This window comes from Microtus pennsylvanicus, chromosome 16 (assembly GCF_037038515.1).
Source record: "Microtus pennsylvanicus isolate mMicPen1 chromosome 16, mMicPen1.hap1, whole genome shotgun sequence".
Taxonomy (NCBI): Eukaryota; Metazoa; Chordata; class Mammalia; order Rodentia; family Cricetidae; genus Microtus; species Microtus pennsylvanicus.
Genome location: NC_134594.1, coordinates 5,845,206 through 5,867,274, shown reverse-complemented (window position 1 = coordinate 5,867,274; position 22,069 = coordinate 5,845,206). Strand labels below are relative to the sequence as shown.

Sequence of the window (22,069 nt, the reverse complement as noted above, 5' to 3'; positions counted from 1 at the left end):
GCCTGGGCTTGATAGCAGTTCAGAATGGAAGGAAAGAGTATGGGAGGGGGAACAGAAAGAGGAGAGAAGGAAGGAAGTCAAAGGAAGACAGGGAAGGTAAAGAAGGGAAGTTGAGGACATGGGAGAGAGAAAAGAGGGAAGGAGAGGGAGGGAGGCAGGAAGGGAGGGAGGGAGGGAGGGAGGGCTAAAATACAAAGGGCCACTGCGTGTGGCTACCAGCACCATGGCTGCAATGAAACCCTACAGATGAGGCTCACGAAAAGTCATGAAAGAAGGGGCGGAAACATTTTAAGAGGCAGAGGTATCTGCTGAGACTGCCTTCTCTACAGGAGAGGGAGGCGGCTCACGTGTGGATCACAGGGACACACATACATATGGATCACAGGTAAGCTGCACACATGTGAATCATGGGAAAGCTGCACACATGTGGATCACAGGGAAGTGGCACATGTGAGGATCTTTACGCTGTCCCGGCTTATGTATAACAGAGTTTATTCATCATATACTCCCTTAGGATCAGTCTCGCTCCTAAACATGGAAGCATTCAACAAGCTCATGTTGACTGAAACATAAAAAATATAAATTCTCACTGTGCGGGAGGGTCTCCCAGTGTGGGTAAAGGTTGCTGGCCAAGCCTGGAAAAGTTTGCTGACATGGAATCCTAAGGAGAATTGAGAGAGGGGCTGCTTTCAGAAAAGGAAAACAGAGCGGGTTCCGGATTCTTTAACAGGTAGGAAATTGGTTGGTCAGGCTAGGTGTGAGCCTAGGACACGAGCCTTCGGTAAGAGTTAGCTGGGATGGGCTGGAAAGACATCACAGATAGACTGAACTATTTCAGGAATACGTGACTAGAACTTCTCAGGCTCAGCGTGTCCCGTTTTGTGAATGGAATGGATTACATTATCCATTGAGGCCATGCCGGATGGATAGAAAAAAACCTTCTTCCCTTTGGATGAGCAATGAGGTCTGGGTATTGACGGAAACTCTCTGGGAGGTATGGGGAAAGGACAAAGAGGAGGAGGAAGATGGTGTGGAGACCTCCTGGAGGAGAAACACTGCTCCCAGTAATGCGGAATCCCAACAGCTGCTAGAACATGCTTGATGTGGGAGTGTCATATATCAATCTGTTGATTTCATTGGTTAAGCAATAAAGAAACTGCTTGGCCCTCATAGGTTAAAACATAGGTGGGAGGAGTAAACAGAACAGAATGCTGGGAGGAAGAGGAAGTGAGCTCAGACTTGACAGCGCTGCTCTCTGGAGCAGAGACGCCATGTTCCCCTCTCCCGGGCACACACGATAGCTCTGTTCTCTGAGGCACACGCGATGAAGCTCCAACCCAGGATGGACGTAGGCTAGAATCTTTCCGGTAAGCGCACCTAGCAGTGCTACACAGATGATTAGAATGGGCTAAATTAATATGTGAGAATTAGCCTAGAAGAGGCTAGATAGAAATGGGCCAAGCAGTGTTTAAATGAATACAATTTGTGTGTTGTTATTTTGGGGCATAAGCTAGCCAGGCGGCCAGGGTGCTGGGGACGCAGCCCCTCTGCTCGTAATACAACACATGCTTCCCTAGAGAGAAAAACTAAGACAGGTTCAAACCAGAGGAACACGGTTAGCATTCCCTACTTAGAAGATTAATAAGTCCAGGTTTACTCTAAATTAGTTACATAAACAGACTTCATTGACAGCATACATGTAGCTACACTGCTTCAACTGTTTACTTATTTATAACAAAAAGGACATATCAGTATTTACCCAGACTCTATGGGCTAGCTTCAATGGAACCTGTTTTCAGACTAGAACCAAACCCCATAGTCTTTAATATCCTCCCCCCTATGATATGTGTGTATGGGGGGGGGGGTTGTTTGGTGCATATGCCAACATACATGTGTGTAGAGGCCAGGGAAAGACATAAATGTCCCATTTCTATCGTTCCCCATCTTATTCCTCTGAAACAGGATTGCTCATTGAACCCAGAGCCAGAGTCAACAAAACCAGCAATGCTTTGATATATATCTCACACAGTTCTGGGGTTCTAAGTGCACTGAGTATACGTGGTATACTGTGGTATACTGGAGATTCAAACTCAAGTCCACACTGGGCAGCAAACGCTCTCTCTCACCTACTGAGCCATCTTCCCACCCCATATGCTTTTCTCTAAAATGAACTGGCAAACAGGAAGTCCCCCCACATGTGTGCACACGTGCATGTGTTTCATGTGTGTGCATGTGTTGTATGTGTGTGTGAGTTGGTTTGCAAGCTCTATAGCGGCGGTTCTCAAGCCGTGTGTTGAACAACCCTTTCACAGGGGTGGCCTAAGAAGACCATTGGAAAAGAGTTACAGCTATGAAGTAACAACAAAAATAATTTTATGGTTTGGGGGGGTCACCACATCAGGAACTGTATTAAAGGGTCGCAGCATTTGGAAGGCTGGGAACCACTGCTCTAAAGTAAAAAGTTATAAGTATATTTTTTTAAAAAAAAATTATTTTGAGACACTTTCAAAAGGCCCAGGCTGACCTTGACATTGCCATACTGCCTAGGCTGGCCTTGAACTCCTAATCTTTCTTTTACCTCCTAAGGGCTGTCGTTAAAGGTGTGTGTCACGACAGTTGGTTTTCTATGCTCCTTCGAATAAAACCCAGCCAGTGCCTCATACAGGCTAAGCAAGTTCTCCAGCTGTGACCCAGCTCCATGCTTACATGAAGGAGTTTAGAAACATTTGTGTTCACTGGGGCAGTACTCACCGCTTTCCGCCTGAGGATGCAGTCCAGCCTCCAGCGGTTGCCCTCTACCACTGGGCGTTTCAGGAAGATTTCCGGGCTTAACCTGAAGTCACAAAAACAAAAGAAAAGGGATTGAAACAAAAGAGAAATTTCTCTGTGTCACAGACCAGACCTAGACACACGCCGCTAAGTCTACCGTGTCAGATCTCTTCCCCAAGGCTATGAGAAACTCATGGAAGAAATTATGTCCAACCAAAAATAATTCAAGATCCGTACCCCTAATCTCAACATTTGGGAGGTGAAGACAGCAGGATCACAAGTTCAAAGCCACACAGATATACTTGCAAGCAAAACACCTATGCACATAAAATAAAAAGAAATATATTTTTAATAATTAAAGTGCTTACTAAGAAATTTATCAGAATGTACATATAGGACCCTAACGGAGGTTGGTGAGATGGCTCAGCGAGTAACAGCCTGACAGCCTGAGCTCGATCCCAAGGACCCATGTGGTAGAAGAATAGCGACTCCTGCAAGTTGTCCTCTGTCCTCAACATGGGTGCTGGGGCACATGCCTGCACACGCATAACACACGCATAACATGCATAACACGCAATTTTATGAAGAGCTCTATGTGGATCGGTACAAGACACTACTAAAAATTTAAATGAACTAGGCAATGTTTGTTAACCGAGGCCCAGTGAAAGACAGAAAAGGAATCTGAAGTACATGTAATCGATTGATTGGTGATTTGGTCTGGAAGGAAAACCTCGAAATGGGATTAGCAGAGAGAAGTCTAATTCCATCTTAACAAGAAAGAACAGGATGCAATGCAGAGGCCAGAGCAGCAGCAGGGAAGCCACAGGCACGGAAGAATCCCCTTAGAGTAGAACTGAGCCCGAGACGGTGACCTACGTCCACAATGGCTACTTCCGTTGGCCCAGTTTCAGGATCCCACGTTAGGGTTGGGTGAGTCAAAACTCCCATTTCAAGCGAGTGTACTAATAAGGGAAGTTGTGAGGAATTAGAAAACAGTCGGGCGACCGTGGAGAGGGGAGAAGCTCCGGAAAGCGGTCCCATGAAGCTGTTTACAGTCTCCTGGCTCCTTCACAAGCTGCTCCCTCGGGGATTCGACCACAGCAAAATTCATCTAAGGAGTTTGAGGCTGAACCAATAGGTTGCTGCCATGTCCCAGATCGACCACCAGGTGGCGCACATTATATAGCTCAGGCAACAGCCGAGCAAAGGCACCGGAACTAAAACGGGCTTTAAAACCCCACCCCTAGAGGATGGAGAGAAGGCCTGGCTATTAAGGGGACTTGTTGCTCTTGCCGAGGACCCAGGTTCAATTCCCAGCACTCACAGATAATTCACAGCCACCTGTAACTCCAGTTCCAGGAAATCTGACCCCCTTTTCTGCCTCAGCACAGGGTGCATATACACGCATGCCAGTAAACACTTATACATACAAAATTGAAACAAATCTACAAAGAATTGTTAAGCACCCCCAATGCTGCTCAGAACTAACTTTCTGCCTAATCTAAATGAGGCCATTGCCGGCTAAAGAAAACACTCTATTAAAAAATAAATAAATAAAAGCCAGGCGGTAGGGTCACATGCCTTTAATACTAACATACTAGAAGCAGAGATGGGAGAATCTCTGTGAGTTTGAGGCTAGACAGAGTGAGTTCCAGGACAGCCAGGGCTACAGAGAAATCCTGACTAAAAAAAAAAAAAAAAAAAAACAGAAAAAAATACAAAAGCAAAAAATAAAGAAAATATTGTCCACAGATTTAAGTAAAATTAAAAGTCTTACATCATCATGTTAATTTTTCTACAATAAAATTTTTAAAAAATACTGGGCACACAGCAACAAAAAAATCAATTTGCATGAAATAAATACCAACAATAGGTATCATGGATGCTGAGATTGTTACTATTTACATGTATTTAAAAACTCTCCCTCTCCCTCCCACCCCTCTCTCTCTCTCTCTCTCTCTCTCTCTCTCTCTCTCTCTCTCTCTCTCGTGTGTGTGTGTGTGTGTGTGTGTGTGTGTGTGTGTGCGCGTGCGCGCGCGCGCCGCACATTTGAAGATCAGAGGACAATCTGCACAAGTCAGTTTTCTCCTTTAACCCCGTAGGTTCCAGTACTGAGTCTTGTCATCAGGAATGGTGGTGGCTAGTGCCTTTACCCACTGAGTCATCTCCCTGACCTGATTATCTAGTTTAATCCCTTAGCAGATATAAAAATACAACTATGTGTAAGGATGAACGGGAAGAGAGAAACTCTCAGAGAAACAGATGATATCCAGAATCGGAAAATTCTAAGACAAAAAGACAATCACCACAAAAATAGGAGAAAAAAAAAATTACCAGACTTCGCTTCATAAGCTCAAAACCAGAACGAAGGTTATGAAGGTAGCTAAATAGAAATCAGTTTCTACTGATAGGGGCTGGGGAGGAAGCTGGCGGGTACAGTGATGACCGCCGAGCCTGATGACCTGAGTTTGAGGCCTGGGACCCATGTGGTGAGAAGAGAGGACTGATGCTTGCATGTTGTCCTCTGACCTCTACATGCATGCACACACACAAACCTACACGTGCACAAAAAATAAGTGTAAATTTAGAGAAAAAGAAATTATCCAATAGAACTTCCAAGAGAGAAAATATTTAAAAATATGAAGCTAGCCTTGGAGACTGTCTGCATTTTGGAACCTTTAGAAGAGGAAATTTGTTTGTTTGTTTTTGTTGTTTTTTGAAAAAGAGTTTCTCCATAGCTTTGGAGTCTGTCCTGGAACTTGCTCCGTAGATCAGCCTGGCTTTGAACTCACAGAGATTTACCTATCTTGCCTCCCAAGTGCTGGGATTAAAGGCATGTGCCAACACTGCCTGTCAGAAGAGGAAATTTTTTTTATCTGAAGAAACAATGACAAGATCATCTCAAATTTGTCTAGAGACAGAAGAAACTCAGAGTACCAAACACGATAAACTCCCAAATCATAACCCAACTGCTGAACACCAAACAGTTGGAAAAGTTTGAAAGCACTAAAGAGAAAAATAGTTTATTGCTGAAATTTCCTCTCCAGAATGCTGGAGGCCAGAATGAAACATGCTGTTTAACTAGAACACACAAGATCCTGGATAATCAGACCAGATGGTGGTGGCGCACACCTTTAATCCCAGCACTCAGGAGGCAGAGGCAGGCAGATCTCTGTGACTTCAAGGCCAGGCTGGTCTACAAGAGTTAGTTCCAGGACAGGCTCCAAAGCCACAGAGAATCCCTGTCAAATAAATAAATAAATAAACAAACAAACAAACAACAACAAGAAAAGCAGTTAAAAAACAAAAAGCAAAAAACAATTTTTTTAAAAAAAAGAAATCCTTGATAATTAAGACAGTCGGATCCAGAAGAAATTCTCCAGAGCCAATGGGGGGGGGCTCTAAAATAGGAAACAAGAACCCAAAAAGTACATGAGAATATGCTCATTGTTTAAAGGAATCACTGATAATAAATAAACAAACAAACAGTAAAACCACAAGACACTTTGCAGGCACTCCGGGATAATGGCCCCTGAGGAGTCTCTTCACCACAGAGGAAGTTACTGTAGGGCTTCACTTCAAAACGCCTGCTGTAGTAAGAGGCCTGCCAGGGCTGTGGCCGGAACAAACAGGACCTAATTCCCTCTCCTTCGGAAAGTAGAGCAGAAATCACATAGGTTCCAGCTACAGCTTCTAGGTTTGACTTCGGTGGTCTGTCCCCATCTTTGCGCCACCCTCATGGACCAACACCCACGTCTATTTCTCTCCCTGTCTCCGAGTTTAAATGGAAGTCTGAATTTTACCATCCGGAACCTCCAAAAGAGACGCTTCTTTCTTGCAGGAAAATATGGCATCATCGGAAAAGCTCCTTTCTCTCGCTCATGTCCTGGCTGAAGTTTTAGGGGTATTTTGATGGATATAGTGCGACACTGAGCTTTGGACGTACTTTCCTGAGTTCTGAGAAAGTATTCAGTATTTGGCAATGACTACAGACTACCCGGTTGTCATGAAGGGGATCTGCTATTGACAGCTAACTGGTAAAAGCCACAGGTACTGCAGACGGCCATCTATGACAAAGAATCATCTCTCTCAGAACGTCACTAGCACCAAACTGGAAAGAGGACCCAGAGCTACAGATTTCCATAGCACTGAAGGGAACCAGAAAATGGCTTCCCACGTCCATCGCTCTCCCCCGCCTCCTAGTCTGGGATTGGAAGAATCCCCATGTCCATTGCTCTCCCTATATCTTAGTCTAGGATTAGAAGAATCCCCAAGAATCACCACGTCCAATGCTCTCCCCCGTCTCCTAGTCTAGGATTAGAAGGCTCCCTATGGAAGTGTCTAGAAATAAAAGTGGTAATATAGAAATGTAGGTACCAGAAATTAGGATGTAGAAGTTAGAATGCAGAAAGAAAGACACGCAGTTGTAAACCTAAATGAACTACCAGCAGCCTCCTCAGCAGTTCAAGGACCAATCATTCGTAGTAAGTTATTTCTCAGCTGCTGAAGGAGCTGTTATAAGCAGTGGGTTAGTTCATCTTACAGCTGGCTGCTCTGTTTACCAGACCAAAGCATCCCTCTGAAAACTAAGAGTCAGTGCTAAGATAACACCGTGGCCATCCTGATTAACAATGAAGATAGCTGAGTTAACCTTCAGAAGATGGGATGGACGTGACTTTCCCATTATGCATTTTCCCTGCTACGAGAAACTGGCAGCCTTAGGTGTGGAGCTCGGGTAAACACAATTAGGGAGAACCAGGAAAAAACAATGGATTAAATACAAACCTAGTGTAACTGAGAAACTCTGTTAATGAAAATTGTAAAGAAAGGCAATATGTATCTGAGTTTTATGTCGAGATTGTAAAAATTCCTTTGTTCATGTTTAAGGTGTCTTATTTCTTGCTATAAAAAGGGAGAGTTCAGAAACCGACTTCTACCACAGTTTCAGCCCAAACTCCAGCTGTGGTCTCAGCTAGCTGACAAGCTTTTGTGCCCTGCGGTGCTTTATCTTTTTCTTTTTTCTGGAATAAAGTTTACTAGACTTCGGTGGTCTGTCCCCATCTTTGCGCCACCCTCGTGGACCTGACACCCACGTCTATTTCTCTGCCTGTCTCCTAGTCTAGCATTAGAAGGAAACACACCAGGAAGGGATTTTTAAGCTTTGTCTATGAGTAATATCTGAAAGAAGTAAGAAAGAGCTGAAAGCAAAAGTTCAGAGCCAGGCATGGTTCAAGTCAGAAGTCCCCAGCACGTGGGATGCTGAGACAGGACAACTGCTGGGAATTAAAGGCCAGCCTGGGCCATACAGTGAATCCCAGTCTACCCACGTTACAAAGCAAGACCTTATCTCTCAAAGGGTAGAGTGCATTTAGAAAGTCACTTCCGTTTCTACAAGGACAGCGTATTCCTGGCCATTTCATCTCCAAATCAGCCAATGTTGGAATCTGTGATGGGCTTCAACATTCTAAGATGATGGTAGCTGGAACTGAAGTTAGACTACAAATACCAAACTAACACCAACTCCACAGGTGGCATTTCCTGAGAACTCATGAACTTTAGATAGGAGATTTCCAATGACTTTGGTAAAGCGAGCACCGTGATGCCTGTGGGGGTCTTCACAACAGGCGAGACAGTTAAAATCTGATGGGAGGCCAGAAGAGCTGCCTAGACCCAGTCCTTCCAACAGTAACAGCAAGAGCAACTATTTCAGTGTCAAAGCAAAAGTTCAGGATTTGCTTCCTGGACCGAGTGGAGGACATGGTAAGAGACGGATGGCTAGAGAGGATGGACCTTCCCGTCTGGACAGCCACTCTTCTACAGTAGTATACCAACACAAATATTTGCGTGCCTGCTTCCAAGACTATTCACGATAAATACTTTAATAAGATATTTGTGATAGTTAACATTGGTTGTCCACTTAAGAGAGTCTGGAATCACCTTGGAAACGCAGCTTTGGGCAGGGCCATGAGGGAGTTTTGATACTGGGTTAACTGAAGTGGGAAGACTTGCCCTAAATACAGGAGAGCATCATCTATGGGCTGGCATTCCAGAGTGGATCAAAAGGAGAATGTGAGTAGAACACAGGCGTTCACCTCTTCTGCTTCATGACCATGCATACCAAGTGACAGCCCTCATGGGCTAGCACCAGGTCCAGCCACCACAGCATGACGGACGGACCCTCAAACTGGGAGCCAGACAAACCTTTCCTCCTCTAGACTGTCTCCGTCATGGCATTTAGACAAGAGACCAATAGAGCATTTGGAAGCCTTTCTCTGGAGTCTTCTGTTTAGTTGATTGAGACTTGGCCAAGCCATCATGACTACTGCTGACTTCCACAGTGTGGGATCCTCCAATAGCACATTTCTAAACAGAGATGCCTCCAGACAGCACTCTGCTGGAAAATACTAACCACCAATCCGTGATGAAAATCTCCTCCGTTGCCTCTTCCATTGCATTTGCGATATCTTCAAAGTAACCTTTGGCGTTCACATACCTGGAAGAAAAAGGATTTGTTCATTGGTTTCTTTTGATGTTTGGTTTTGTTTTTTTTTTTTTTTTTGATTTTATAAAACAGGACAAAAAGGAAAAACACACCCTAGGCCAAGGCAAAATACAGAGGGCTCTGCCTGGTCTACATCACCACTGTTTTCCTTTGAGTAACTGGAAACAAGATTGAAAACATGATCGTGTCTCCATCTATTACATAGGAAAGGCAGTCAGGAGACAGACCTAAGCAATCTTCATTTAGAAGGCAGCCTGTCAATCACTCTCATGGGGCCTCCTTATTACACAGGTTTCTCATCTGAGCCTACAAACAGACCAGCTCATATCCATGGGGGAAAACAATAAATGATTTAAATAAAGCCCCATTTTACCTTTAAGAGATATATGAAGTTACACTTTGCTTTTCTTTTTAGGACTGGGTCTTGGGTATCTAGGTCCGGCCTCTTGCTCATTATGAAGTTAAACATGACCTTAAGCTAATGATCCGCTTGCTTCCCCTTCCCAGTTGTTGGGATTATAAACTGTGCCATCATGCCTGGCTTTATGGAGTAGCAGGAATTCATGCATGCTAAGTAAACACAGTAACTGTGCTATGTACCCGGTCCTGAACCTGATCTTAAAAACCAGAGTTCTACCTAGGCACAGTGATGCAGGCTTGCAGTCACAGCCTGTGGGAGATGAGGCAGGTGGATCAGGAGTTCAAGGTCCATCTGGGCTTCACAAGACCCTCTCTCACAAAACAAATCAAACATCAAAACCTAAAGGCCTGTAAGCTCACCATTAAAGATGGTCAAAAAACAAAATTGAAGCTGCGATCATATCTTTAAATATGATCCATCAGTTGAGCAAACCACTGGTTTAGTTTCGAGGCTGATTCCAGGTAAATTTAAACCATCATAACACCAGACGAACACCTGTGAGCAAAACACCTCACCATTTAGCTAAAGTGTTATCGTGGACAGCGGCGTAGGAACCAAAGCGGTGGTCTCTGAGGAAGTCCGTGCCATGCTTCTGAATGAACTCTTCTATGGCTCCTCCCCACCACCGAGCGTGCCGGTAGCTGTTACACTTCAAAATCAGTGTCCTTTAAAGAAAAGCAAAAGTGGGCATTGGAGGTTTACTCTGAGTTCTAGCTCTTAATACAAATTTAAAGATGAAGCACGCTGCAGCAAACAGGAATCAACATTTCTAGGTAATGAACGTTTGGAAAAGCAAGTGTCTAAAACACCTCGGTAGAGTTCCTCACAGTGCTCACTGGGTCAGAACTTCCTGGTCAGGCTCCCTGCTCACTCAAGCGCGCAGGCACAGGGGAAGGGGTTTGATGTAGACACTGAACCGTGCTGGGAGAAGAAGAGGGTTGTGGAGCAAGTACAGAGTGAGGTAACCCTTCTGTCAGAGCCGCTGGTCCCTTTGCACTGGCCACCCCGACTTCTGCTGTCCTTAGGGGAGATCTCCTTTCCTTCTTGGAAGCCAGCAAAGCTGTGCAAAGTAGCATCCCCCATTCCCCTAGTCCTAGTGGGCTGGGGCAAGGGCACAGAAGTCAGCCCCACCCCATGAGAGTAGATCTGAGAACGCAGCAGTGTGGGAAAAGACTCCCTTCCTCCCACTGAGTGCGCTATGAGGGTGTTGAGCAGCCATCTTATGGTAGAAGGGGACCCCTCTGAGGACAAAGCACGTTCCAAAGCTAAGGAAACCTAGAAAATGTATCTTAATGATGTAGGTTAGCTTGAAAATTAATCACTCCTCGTGGCTAATTAATTTGCTCTGGAATAAGTCCATTTGCATCTATCACTTGAGCAAGCTACTTTAACCTGCTACAGAATTAAAAATATTGGGAATAAATTCTGGGGGATTATAAAAAAAGAATCTTTATGCCAAGTGTCAGAACAAATGGCTATTACCAAGAGTGAAAACAGTTACTGGAACCGAAGTTCAAAGGACAAGGCGCTGGCACTAGCTGTCCCGTGCCCCGTGCCGATAGAAATGGGACTGAGTGGGAAGTAGAGCTTCGTTTCTGTTTGAATGCTTGGCGGGCAGGGTACGCGGCAGTTCTCATGGAGAGCAAGGGAGGGGCCATATGCACAGATTCTATAATTATTTATAAGGATCGAGGGCGCCCAAACCATTCCTCTCGATATAGCACAGATGGATGTTGGCCTTTGAAAGCTTTTGTCCAGCAGAAGGCTGGTGGGTGTGGGGATAGGGAGGTGAGAGGGGCTGGGGTGGGAAAGAAGCCTCCCCAACATGCATAGCAATGGAGTCATGAGGAGCAAGAGGGCTCAGAAGTTGCCTTGATGTCCTGAGAAGATGGTTGTGTGGAAGAGATGGGTATCATTAGAGGCCTAGTGGTGGAGGAGGGAAACTATTCCAAGCATAGAAATGGAATGAGGGATGGCTAGATAGTTCAGCAGACAAGAGCAGGGCAGGGCAAGCCTGATGACCTTAATCCCACCACTGGGACCCATGTGAAGAGAGAACCAGCTTCACAAAGTTTCCCTGTGGCTCCCACATGTATGAAGTGGTGCTCATGCACCCTCATTCACACATGTATATACTAGTAATAATAATCATCATCATCATCATCATCATCATCTTTAACAAGGGGGAACCAGTGAGGTGGTTCCATGGGTAGACATACATGCCACCAAGTTTGATGAAGGGAGTTCGATCCACCAGACCCACGCAGTGGAAGGAAAGGACTGGCTCAACACATACACACAAATAAATGGGCGAATAAATAATAGAAGAAGCAAGAGGGAGGAGGCAAAAATAAATAAACAAATTGTGTGAAGGGATGGTAAGGAGAACTGCCAACACAGAACCGAAAGGCTGTAGCAGGGGTGTCTACAAACAAACAGAGATAAACAACCCCAAGACAATGGAGAAGCTGGTCTTGTTGGCTAAGATGACAAGGAACACTTCTGCCTGGAAGAAGCCTGGAGAATCCTGGGTTTAAACAGATTCACTTGGTGTGGGGAATGGAGATATGGAGACTAATAACAAAGCCGTTTCAGTAATAGCCTGAGAGTTACCTTCTTCAAGGAAAGTAGGAAGCTCAATATTGTTTTACGCCGTATCACCCTACATACATGCACATACACAAGCATGCATGTACATATTGTACAAGCATGCATGTAATACTGTACAAACATGTGTTAGGAGATATACATTCCTGTTGTAACCGTGTAAAGATAAATTATAAATATTCATATGGATGAGAGTGATCACACACAACAAACTGGTAGATGAGTTGACAAACTTTGGTCTCCAGCTCCAGGGGATCCAATATCCTCTTCTAACTTCTGCAGGTACCTGTATTAATTCACATGCACATCACACACTCACGCACGCATGCACGAACACACACACACACACACACACACACAGAGTTCCATTACTTCTGATTGAGGATGAGCTCCAAGCAACAATTATGAACATTTAAATCTAATTTACTCCTCATAGGTGAGAGAAAATTTTGGTCTTGAGGAAGGGAAAAATATATTTTAAACATTAGAAATTTCTACCTTGAAAGATTATCAATTCGGAGTCCGTATTTCGTCTCTGTTTCTTTTCTTCCCACTTTTATTCTGAATTCTTTGTCTACGAGGAGGACGAAGGCGATGGCCCCACTGTCTGGCTTCATGTACAGCAGAAAAGAATCCTTCACTATTAACCACCTGGAAGAAGACGGCAGGAGCTTTCAAAGCCAAGTAACTGAAGCCAGTTACTACTCAAGTCGTGAGAAAACACTCTGGAAGATCACGGATATAATGTCATGTCTCACCTGATGGATTTGTGCCTTTTAAAGATGGCCATGAAACAGGAGCTAGGGACATGGCTCAAGGGCATAATGCTAGCCTAGCAGGCACAGGGTCCTGGGTTTAATTCCCAGGACGGAGAGTAATTACTACAAAAACAAGCCTTCCGGTTGTCCTTCTCTGTGTGTGGACACCAAGCAATCAAAAAGAATTCATTCATTCCTGGAAACACTTCCCCGATGTCAACAGGAAGAACTGAAGAGCCCCTTGCTGAAGAATGGAACGTGGCGGTGTTTGCTCACATAAACTACCATAAAGGCAACTGAATCTAAAACATTTAATAACTACATCCAACACTCCACATAGTCTGTTGTTCACTTCAAAATAGTTCTGGTTTAAGGATCATTAATGAATAATTTTCAACAGTACAGAAGTAGCTCTCAAAGCTGCTCCATTCAATGCTACACTCAGAGCTTCATAATGGAAGAGAGTGGTAAAGTGGATGTCAACATAAACGTAATTCAAACAAAAAACATTCAAATATTTGTTCCCAGAGTGCCGGTGAGCCTCGTGAAGGCAGCAGCCAGGACCCGTCCTGGATAAACCGGTAGGTGCTAGAGGGAAGATGTGTGCAGGAGCAGCACCTTGGTCCTGGCTGTAAAGAGCTGATGTCTGGCCAAGGGTAGGCCCCACCCCCAAATAAGTAGATAAATGTAAGATAAATCTAGAACAACTCAACTGAAACTACTAGCCATGGTGTAGCAACGGGCTTTACGAGTAGAGACTCAATGTAGACAGATCCACCTTCTACAGTCTTGATGCCTCCATTTGGGTTCTCGTGTAGGCTGCTTTTCCTGATTGGCTCAAGGAGATGGGGCAGCTAGCCGACTGTTGTGAAATCTTAGTTGAAGATGTGTTACATTTGTTCATTCTGTGGCACATTTGTTTAACGACGAAAAGATGTGTTGCATTCTTTTATGTTGCATTTATTTAACTTTGTGAAGCTGTGTTATTTTTGACTGCCTAAAACAGCAAATTGGTCTAATAAAGAGCTGAATGGCCAATAGCAAACCAGGAGAGGGACAGGCAGGGCAATAAATAGAAGGAGAAAAGAGAAGAGGGAGGAGCAAGAGCAGGAGAAGGAGAGAGGACTCACCTCTAACTCTTTGGGGGCCAGCCACCCAGCTACACAGCAACCACAAAGTCAGAAGTGAAGAAAGGTATACAGAATAGAGAAAGGGACAAGCCCAGAGGCAAAAGGTAAACAGGATAACTTAAGTTAAGAAAAGCTGGCTAGAAACAAGTCAAGCTAAGGTCCGGTATTCATAAGAAAGAATAAATCTCCATGTGATTATTTGGGAGCTGGGTGGCAGGCCCCCCAAAGAGTTAGAGTAAAAACAACCAACCACAGGCCACAGTGAAGGAAGTACAGATGACACAGATATTAACAGGAAGACGGTCAAGGTCAGGGCGAACCAAGTGTGAACCACAAAGGGTAATGCCCTAGAGGGGCAGCACACCAAACGGAACTGAGCCTCTTGGACTTTTCTCAGGGGAAAAAAAAGAAAAAGAAAAAGAAAAGTGAGATCTCAGCAGTGTGGGGATGGCTGATGCCTCCAATCTCAACACTTGGGAGGCCAAAGCAGGAGGACTGAAGTTCCAATCCAATTCCAGTGCTGGAATTAAAGGCAAGTACCACATGACCAGCCAAAGGTTTAAAAAACTGAGAACTAAGCACTGTGAATGAATGTCGCCTTTATAAGTAACTCCTATTACTCCTAAGCAGCACTCGCGCAATAAGGAGGAGTCCCACACTAACTGTCCCCTGAACACGATCGTCTATCTATGATGTCTTCCGCTGTGACTCAGGACATGCAAATACAGAGATGAAGCTATAGTCTCTACACAACATTTACCAAGTTTAAAATGGCAAAATCTCCTTCCAGGAAGAACCATAGTTTTTTCAATTGAAACATGATTCCTTCCAAGTTTACATCAGTAACAAAATCTTCCCTTACTGTCCCTTGTCGGCCCTTCTCTGGGGGGTAGAGCTCAGAACTGGATCCTTAGGATCTTTGCCAAGACTCCTGGGGCTACAGTCAGTGCTGCGACCTCAGAGCCCTTGCCATCACAGTGCCGGAGTCTCCCCAACATCATCCAGATCACCACCTAGATCCAAACCACGTCTGCTGCTTCTCCACTTCCATATGACCTCGTTTCCCTCAGAGCTCCGTGAGCCCACGGGCTTGCTTCTAGAGGGGCTAGCAGCTTTAGTAAGGATTCGTTGATGGACTTATTTAAAAGGCTGAATTCTCCTACTGTGTGTATATTTTATTTGTATCAATGTAAGATGTTGGAATCTCAGAGCGTTTTAGTTGGGCAGGTGACAACACACCACGGTCGCACAGTTCAGTCACTGACTGATTCCTTCATTAGTTACTGGCATGTGTGAGTCACCCCAACAAGGTGGTGCTGACCCTGACGAGTCAACGACTCCACTGACTCTTCCAGTCTGGTCTGCTCCCCAGCTGCAGAACGTTTAGGAAGACGTGACAGGCAGCAGATGACTTGGGAAAGAGGAGGAGTGGCCAGCAGAGCCACGGGAGGCTGGGAAACCCACCTCCAGAAGCCACCGCTGGAAAAAAGAAGCCATGGCAGCTTTTCCTGCTTGCATGGCTAGCTTATGTTACCCATGATCCTCGGGAGCTCCCATCCTTGTTCTTTCTACCTGTCTTCCTCTGCTACTATTTCCCTAAGAAACTCCCTGTATCCTTAGCTAAACCTCTACCCAGTGTTCTGTACAGCTGAGGGTAAGAAGACAAGGGACCACTGCTTATATTCTAAGCAGATTCAAGGTCACGTTGGAGAGCTGGACACGGTGGTAAATATCTGGAATGCCCCGCATGGGAAGAGGAGGAAGGAGTGCCGAGGCTATCTGTACACTTTGTGAAGATGCATCACTGTGATTGGTGTGATAGAATACTGAATGACCAATAGCTAGGCAGGAAATAGGTGGGACTTCTGGGCAGAGAGAGAACTCTGGGAAGAAGAAAAGCTGAGTCAACAGCCAGACTTGGAGGAAGGAGATGAGGTAACAAACTATAAGCCAAAATGCAGATTTAAAAATATGGGTTTAGGTGGTAGCACACGCCTTTAATCCCAGCACTCAGGAGGCAGAGGCAGGCGAATCTGTGAGTTTAGCTGGCATGGTGGTGGCACAGGCCTTTAATCCCAGCTCTAGGAAGGCAAAGAGGTAGGTGGATCTGTGTGAGTTCAAGGCCAGCCTGGTATACAAAACCTACAGATGTAGAAGGAGCGGTGGGCTGCTTCTGCAGAAGGAGCTGTGGCTGCTTCCCATGGCTCAGCTCCCAGCCACCAGCTAGCTTTACCCAAAATAATCACATGGAAACTGTATTCTTTTAAACACTGCTTGACCCATTAGCTCTAGCCTCTTACGGGCTAACTCTCACTTTTTTTTTTTTTTATTTTCAAGACAGGGTTTCTCCGTAGCTTTTGGTTCCTGTCCTGGAACTAGCTCTTCTAGACCAGGCTGGCCTCAAACTCACAGAGATCCGCCTGCCTCTGCCTCCCTAGTGCTGGGATTAAAGGCGTGCGCCACCACCCAGCCAACTCTCACATCTTGATTAACCCATTTCTATTAATGAGTGTAGCACCACGAGGTGGTGGCTTACCGGGAAGGATCTTAACCTGCGGCCATCTTGGAGAGGAGAGCTATAGCGTCTGCCTCACTGCCTTCTTCCCAGCATTCTGTTCTGTCTACTCTGCCTACCTAATTTTCTGTCCTATCAAAAGGCCAAGGCAGTTTCTTTATTAACCAATGAAAGTAACACATAGACAGATGTCCCTCCTCCATCATACAGAGAAACACTATCTCAAAAAAAAAAAAAAACAAACAAGCAAAAAAATTAATTTAAGTTATAAGAACTAGTTAGGCACAAACCTAAGCTAAGGCTGAGCATTCATGATTAATAGTAAGTCTCTGTGCTGTTATTTGTGACCTGCGGTTCCAATAAGAAAATACTGTTACAACCAGGAGTTCAGGGTTCACCTAGACACACTGTGGCTGAGTCAAAACAAAACAAACAAGCAAAGCTAGTATATAAACACCCCGATGCTCAATGTATTCAATCATATACACAGAACTCGCCCGCGAGTCCTACCTTTTTGACCAGCGGTAGCAGGCTCTTCCCTGGCCACAGCAATTCAGACCTGGTATCCTGTGTCCCCCGGACCTTTTCATGATCATCCCCTCCCTGAAGGAGAGACCACATCAAGTCATGAAGTTCGCAATTACAGTTCACACATGCCGTGCTCAGCTCACAGCCAGAGACTATATAAACTGTCTCTCAGGTAACTCCCTCCCCACCCCCACTCCCTCGTCCCTCCCTTCACCATCCCCTTGGTCACTGCTCTCTATCAGGTAGGGCCCACCAGCAGAGACTCTTACAGACACTTATTCAAATGTAGCCCTTTCGGCCTTTGTGGATCGGTGATTCTATTGGGCACAATGTAGGCTCTTTGCACCCTGGCTCCAGGATCTTAAGGATAAATCCTCCCTGTAGCCACCATGGCTGCACCTGAGATGGGGTTTGCCCCCCCCCAGGGTCTTACACATTTCTATATGGCATCACACACAGTGATCAATCGAGCCATATAAAGTAAGGAGACCAAAGCTACTGGCTATGCAAGTGGGGTATTTTGTTAGGCATGGTAGCCCATGCCTATCAACCCAGCCTTTGGGTAGTAGAAACAGGGGAATCAGTAGTTCAAGGTAATCCCAAGCTACATAAAAGAGTTCTAGGCAAGCCTAGGCTACACGAGACCCTGTCTCAAAACAAACAAACAAAAAGTCAACATCTTAATTTTGAAAGATGTGCAATAACAATAACTTAAGAAAGATAATTCTGAAATAGCTACTAGCATTGCGCTTAACTAAAATTAAAAGTGTAAGTTGTGGGGCTGGAGCAATGGCTCAGTGAGTAAAACACCCACCGCTCTTGCGGAGAACCCAGCACCCATGTCATTCGGCTCACAGCCACGCGTAAGTCCAGGGACCAGACGCCTTCTACAGAGGCACCTGCACTTGTGTGCACAGACCCACGTACAAATATACATGCACGCACAATTAAAATTAGTAAAATAATGATTGAAAAGGGCAAGCCCTTTGTAGGAGCAAGCCCTGGTATCAGGAAGGGAAAGCAGCCACTGGGCCAATCCCCAGTCTATTTGTACAGCGCGTGTGACGGAGCACTGCATTGGTGTACTTAGGAAAGGGGGTGGTAACAGCTTGCGGAAGAGACTGGGAGGAGGCATCTTATGCACTTGATCCTCCCAGCTGGGAGAGTACTGACTATGTAGACTGAGTGTTCCTAGTCTACCGGAAAGAGGAGATAGCTGCTGCCCCTGCTTCCTGCAGGGGACACACTTCTCCATGTGAGCATCTCACTAGTGGGGCGGGAGAAGTCCCAGGAAGGGAAGCCTAGCTGCCCATCACTGTCACAGGCTGTGGCATCATACCCACCAGCTTCCGTACACATTTTGTAAAGACCCAACCCTGGAACTTACAGGCCCTTTGGTCCCAAATCATGGATGAAAGACAGCTGGCTGACATCAAGGAACTCTGTCTGGAAAAAAAAAAAAAGGAAAAAAAAACGTAAGAAACACTTTAGAAAACAAAGTATATCAGAAGGAAAGAAAACATAGAAAGCATCAGGGAGGAGAAGGAAGGGAAGAAGAAAAACAAGACATTCATGAATTACATGAGCCATGTATTAGGAGCCACTAGGTATAAATGCTTTGGTTCACACCGTAATCCAGCTCTCGAGAGAAGGAATGAGGATCAGGAGTTCAAGGTTAAGCTTACTACACAGTAAAGTACATTTGAGGTCAGCCTGGGCTACATAAGACTCCGTTTCCAAAAAGAAAAAAATGAAAAGGAATTGCATAATGAGCACACAATCAAGAAAGTGCTGTGCACGACGGGATGGGTGGAGACAGAACTCTGCAGACTGTAGAGGACAGCTACTCCCAACCGCTGTTTTCTTTTCCATTTTCATTGCCAGGGAGAGGGTTTCATGGTACAGTGCATACAAAATAAAGCGCGCATGAAGAGAGGATGGCAAGGGTTCTAGAAGGTAGACTGAGGGCATGTGGAAGTGGGGGACGAGGGAAAGGACGGACAGAATGCGGTCGAGCTGCAGAGCAAAGATGGAGACCTGCTCTGAATCAAACTCCCTGGAGATCAAAGAGACCAGCAGCATCAGGTGCAGCAGAATTTCACCCAGTGCTAGGGGTCGAACTTAGGTCCTCACACACACCTGGCAGGGGCCCTACCGCTGAGCCATGATCCAGGGCTCTTTCCTTGGAGACGGACTTTCCCTAAGTTATCCAGCTGGACCTGGAGTCACTCTGTAGCCCAGGCCTGAACCCTTCCTCCTCAAGCTCTGGAGAAGCTTAGCTTACAGATCTGAGCTACAAGCCCCATTGGCAGAATCACTTCTCAGTGAGTTGGAAAGGAAGCTAATGACTCTCATGGGTACCATTTACTAAGGGCTTTCTACAGGCTCACACTGTATGAAATGCTTCTTCACGATTCTCTTACACATGCTTTGGTATTTTCCCAACAGAAAAAAGAGACTAAGCTTAACAGCAAGGGTAGGTGGAGCTTTTTGCATTAAAACAACAAATACTTTGATCTTTGTGTGCCCTTGACTCTTTGTTACTAATGCCCAGTCTTCCCCTGTGGTGTGAACACAGACTGGGGATACACATGTGGGTGTGGCTGAAGCGAGTAAGACTTTGTGAACACCAGATGCAAATATAAAACCAGGTCTCAGGTACTGGGGGGGGGGGTGAAATCTGGGGACCAGAAATTCGAAGTCATCCTCAGCTATATACTGAGTTCAAGGCTAGCACGGACTACGTGAGGCCCTGTCTCAAGACAGGAACTAAGACAGAAAGCGAAGAGTTCAAGAATAAGAATATAGAAAAGTAGATTCCAGAAATAAGAATGTAGAAATAAAGAAGCATAAAGTTGTAAGCCTAGGAGAAGGAGAGCAGGCTGCCAGCCGCTTTCTAGGCAGCTTAAGGATTAACTTTTAACAGTGGGTTACTCTGCTTTACAACCCATAGCTCTGTCTGCAAGGCTGAAGCGGCGCTCTGCAAACTGAGGGTCAGCTTTCAGATAACCCCTGGCCACTCATGATGGCCATCGATGTGAACTGAGTTAACTTTTAAATGATGGGATGTCCCTGACGTTTTGGTTGTGAATTTTCCCATGCCCTTCCCTGCTGTGCGAAACTGGCTGTCTCAGGGGGGTGCAGAGCTTAGGCAAACACCAGCAGCAAGTGCCAGAGAGAAGCAATGGGCTAAATACAAACACTAGCCTAACTAGAAGACCCTGGTAATGGAAATTATAAAAGAGGCTATTTCTATCTGAGTTTTACCTCGAGATTGTAAAAATTCTTTTGTTCATGCCTAATGGTTGCTGCTTGCTTTAAAAAAAAGGGGAGTCTGGAAATAGCCCATTGCCACAACCTTACAAGTCCATCTCTGGCTGTTGTCCCAGCTAGCTGCTAAGCTTTTTGTGCCCCATGGAGATTTACTTTTTAATTTTTTACTTTTTTCCTGGAATAAAGTTTGCTTCTGGTTTAATAGACTTTGGTGGTCTGTCCCCCATTTTTGCATGACCTCCATAGACCCAACAGAAAGAAAGAAAGGAAGGAAGGAAGGAAGGAAGGAAGGAAGGAAGGAAGGAAGGAAGGAAGGAAGGAAGGAAGGAAGGAAGGAAGAAAATCTTAAGAGAAAACACACAAAAACAGTCAATGGACTCAGTTTGGCACAAAAGTTCTAATCTTCCAATTCGTGGTGGTTTAGGGAAACTAAACCGCCAAGACCAGACCATATAGCCAGGGATAATAGAACTGATATCAAATCAAACCAAACCAAAGTCAGTATGTCATTCAACATTCATCTCTGTTTGTGTTCTTAATCTCTCTCTCTCTCTCTCTCTCTCTCTCTCTCTCTCTCTCTCTCTCTCTCTCTCTTTCTCTCTCTTCCTCCCTCCCTCCCTCCTCCCCCCCATGTTGTTATTGTGTTTTGATTTTGAGACAAGTGTTACCTAGGTAGCTCAGAATGACCTCAGATCTCATATCTTCAGCCTCCTGAATGCAGGAATCACGTGTGCACCACCATACCCAGCTCAACATTTATCTTACTTAGATGAGTTCCCTGCATATAATAATGAGGAGAGGGCAAGCTGCAAACATGGAGGATGAGAGGAAAGATGTGAATTTATCACATGCAGTGCTTAACACAGGCCAGGGTTTGTCTCAGAAAATGCTCGCAACACCTAGAATTGAACACGGAATGTTCCCTGTTTACAAGTTTCTCTTTGAAGCGTTGTCAGCCCAGGTGTGCCGGTGATGCTTGGATCACGTCAGCAATAGCCAGAGAGGAAACCAAGATAAGCTGGGAATGTAGCTCAGCTGGCAGAGGGCTGCCTTCTGCCCCCAGCTCTTCATAAACTGATCGCTGTACTACACACCTGCAGTTCCAGCACTAGCGAGGTGGAGGCAGAAAAATCAGAAGTTCAAAGTCATCTCTTGCCACAGAGTGTATTCAAAATAGAAACCCTTGACAGGGAAGCTATTTACCCAGGGTGGGGAAGCAGATGGGAGATTACACCAGCAAAGAGTCCAGTGGGAGAATCATCTAGTCATGTGGTAGTCCTAAAACCCCGGAGCAGGAGCAGGGTGGGGCTGGATCGGTAGAGGAAGCCGTACCTGGCTTCTAACTGGATTAACAAAAGAAAACAGCAGATTTCCTTGAAATGTTTGTCTGTGTTTTTTTTTTAAAAAAAAAACAGCCTTGAAAAAAAAACTGTCTCAGCATTCGTGGATCTAATCTACATGGGAAATAGAAAAAGACAAGATCTCCTTAGTAAATGGGAGCATGGGGACCATGGGAGAGGGTAGAAGGGGAGGAGAGAGGAAGGGAGGGGAGTGGAGAAAAATATA

At 45.2% G+C, this 22,069-nt stretch overlaps 1 protein-coding gene across 4 annotated transcripts in view; it reads right to left on the bottom strand.

Annotated features, from left to right (window-relative positions):
• Positions 1-22,069, bottom strand: part of Pld1 (phospholipase D1) — a 200,996-nt gene that overhangs the window by 89,059 nt on the left and 89,868 nt on the right. For all 4 annotated transcript variants that reach the window (XM_075950991.1, XM_075950995.1, XM_075950992.1 and 1 more), the window contains 6 exons: positions 18,618-18,676; positions 17,213-17,305; positions 12,798-12,950; positions 10,208-10,357; positions 9,179-9,262; positions 2,752-2,833 (listed from right to left, as the gene is read on the bottom strand). In XM_075950991.1, coding sequence (XP_075807106.1) covers positions 2,752-2,833; positions 9,179-9,262; positions 10,208-10,357; positions 12,798-12,950; positions 17,213-17,305; positions 18,618-18,676 — 621 coding nt within the window. The remainder of the gene's footprint in view (positions 1-2,751; positions 2,834-9,178; positions 9,263-10,207; positions 10,358-12,797; positions 12,951-17,212; positions 17,306-18,617; positions 18,677-22,069) is intronic.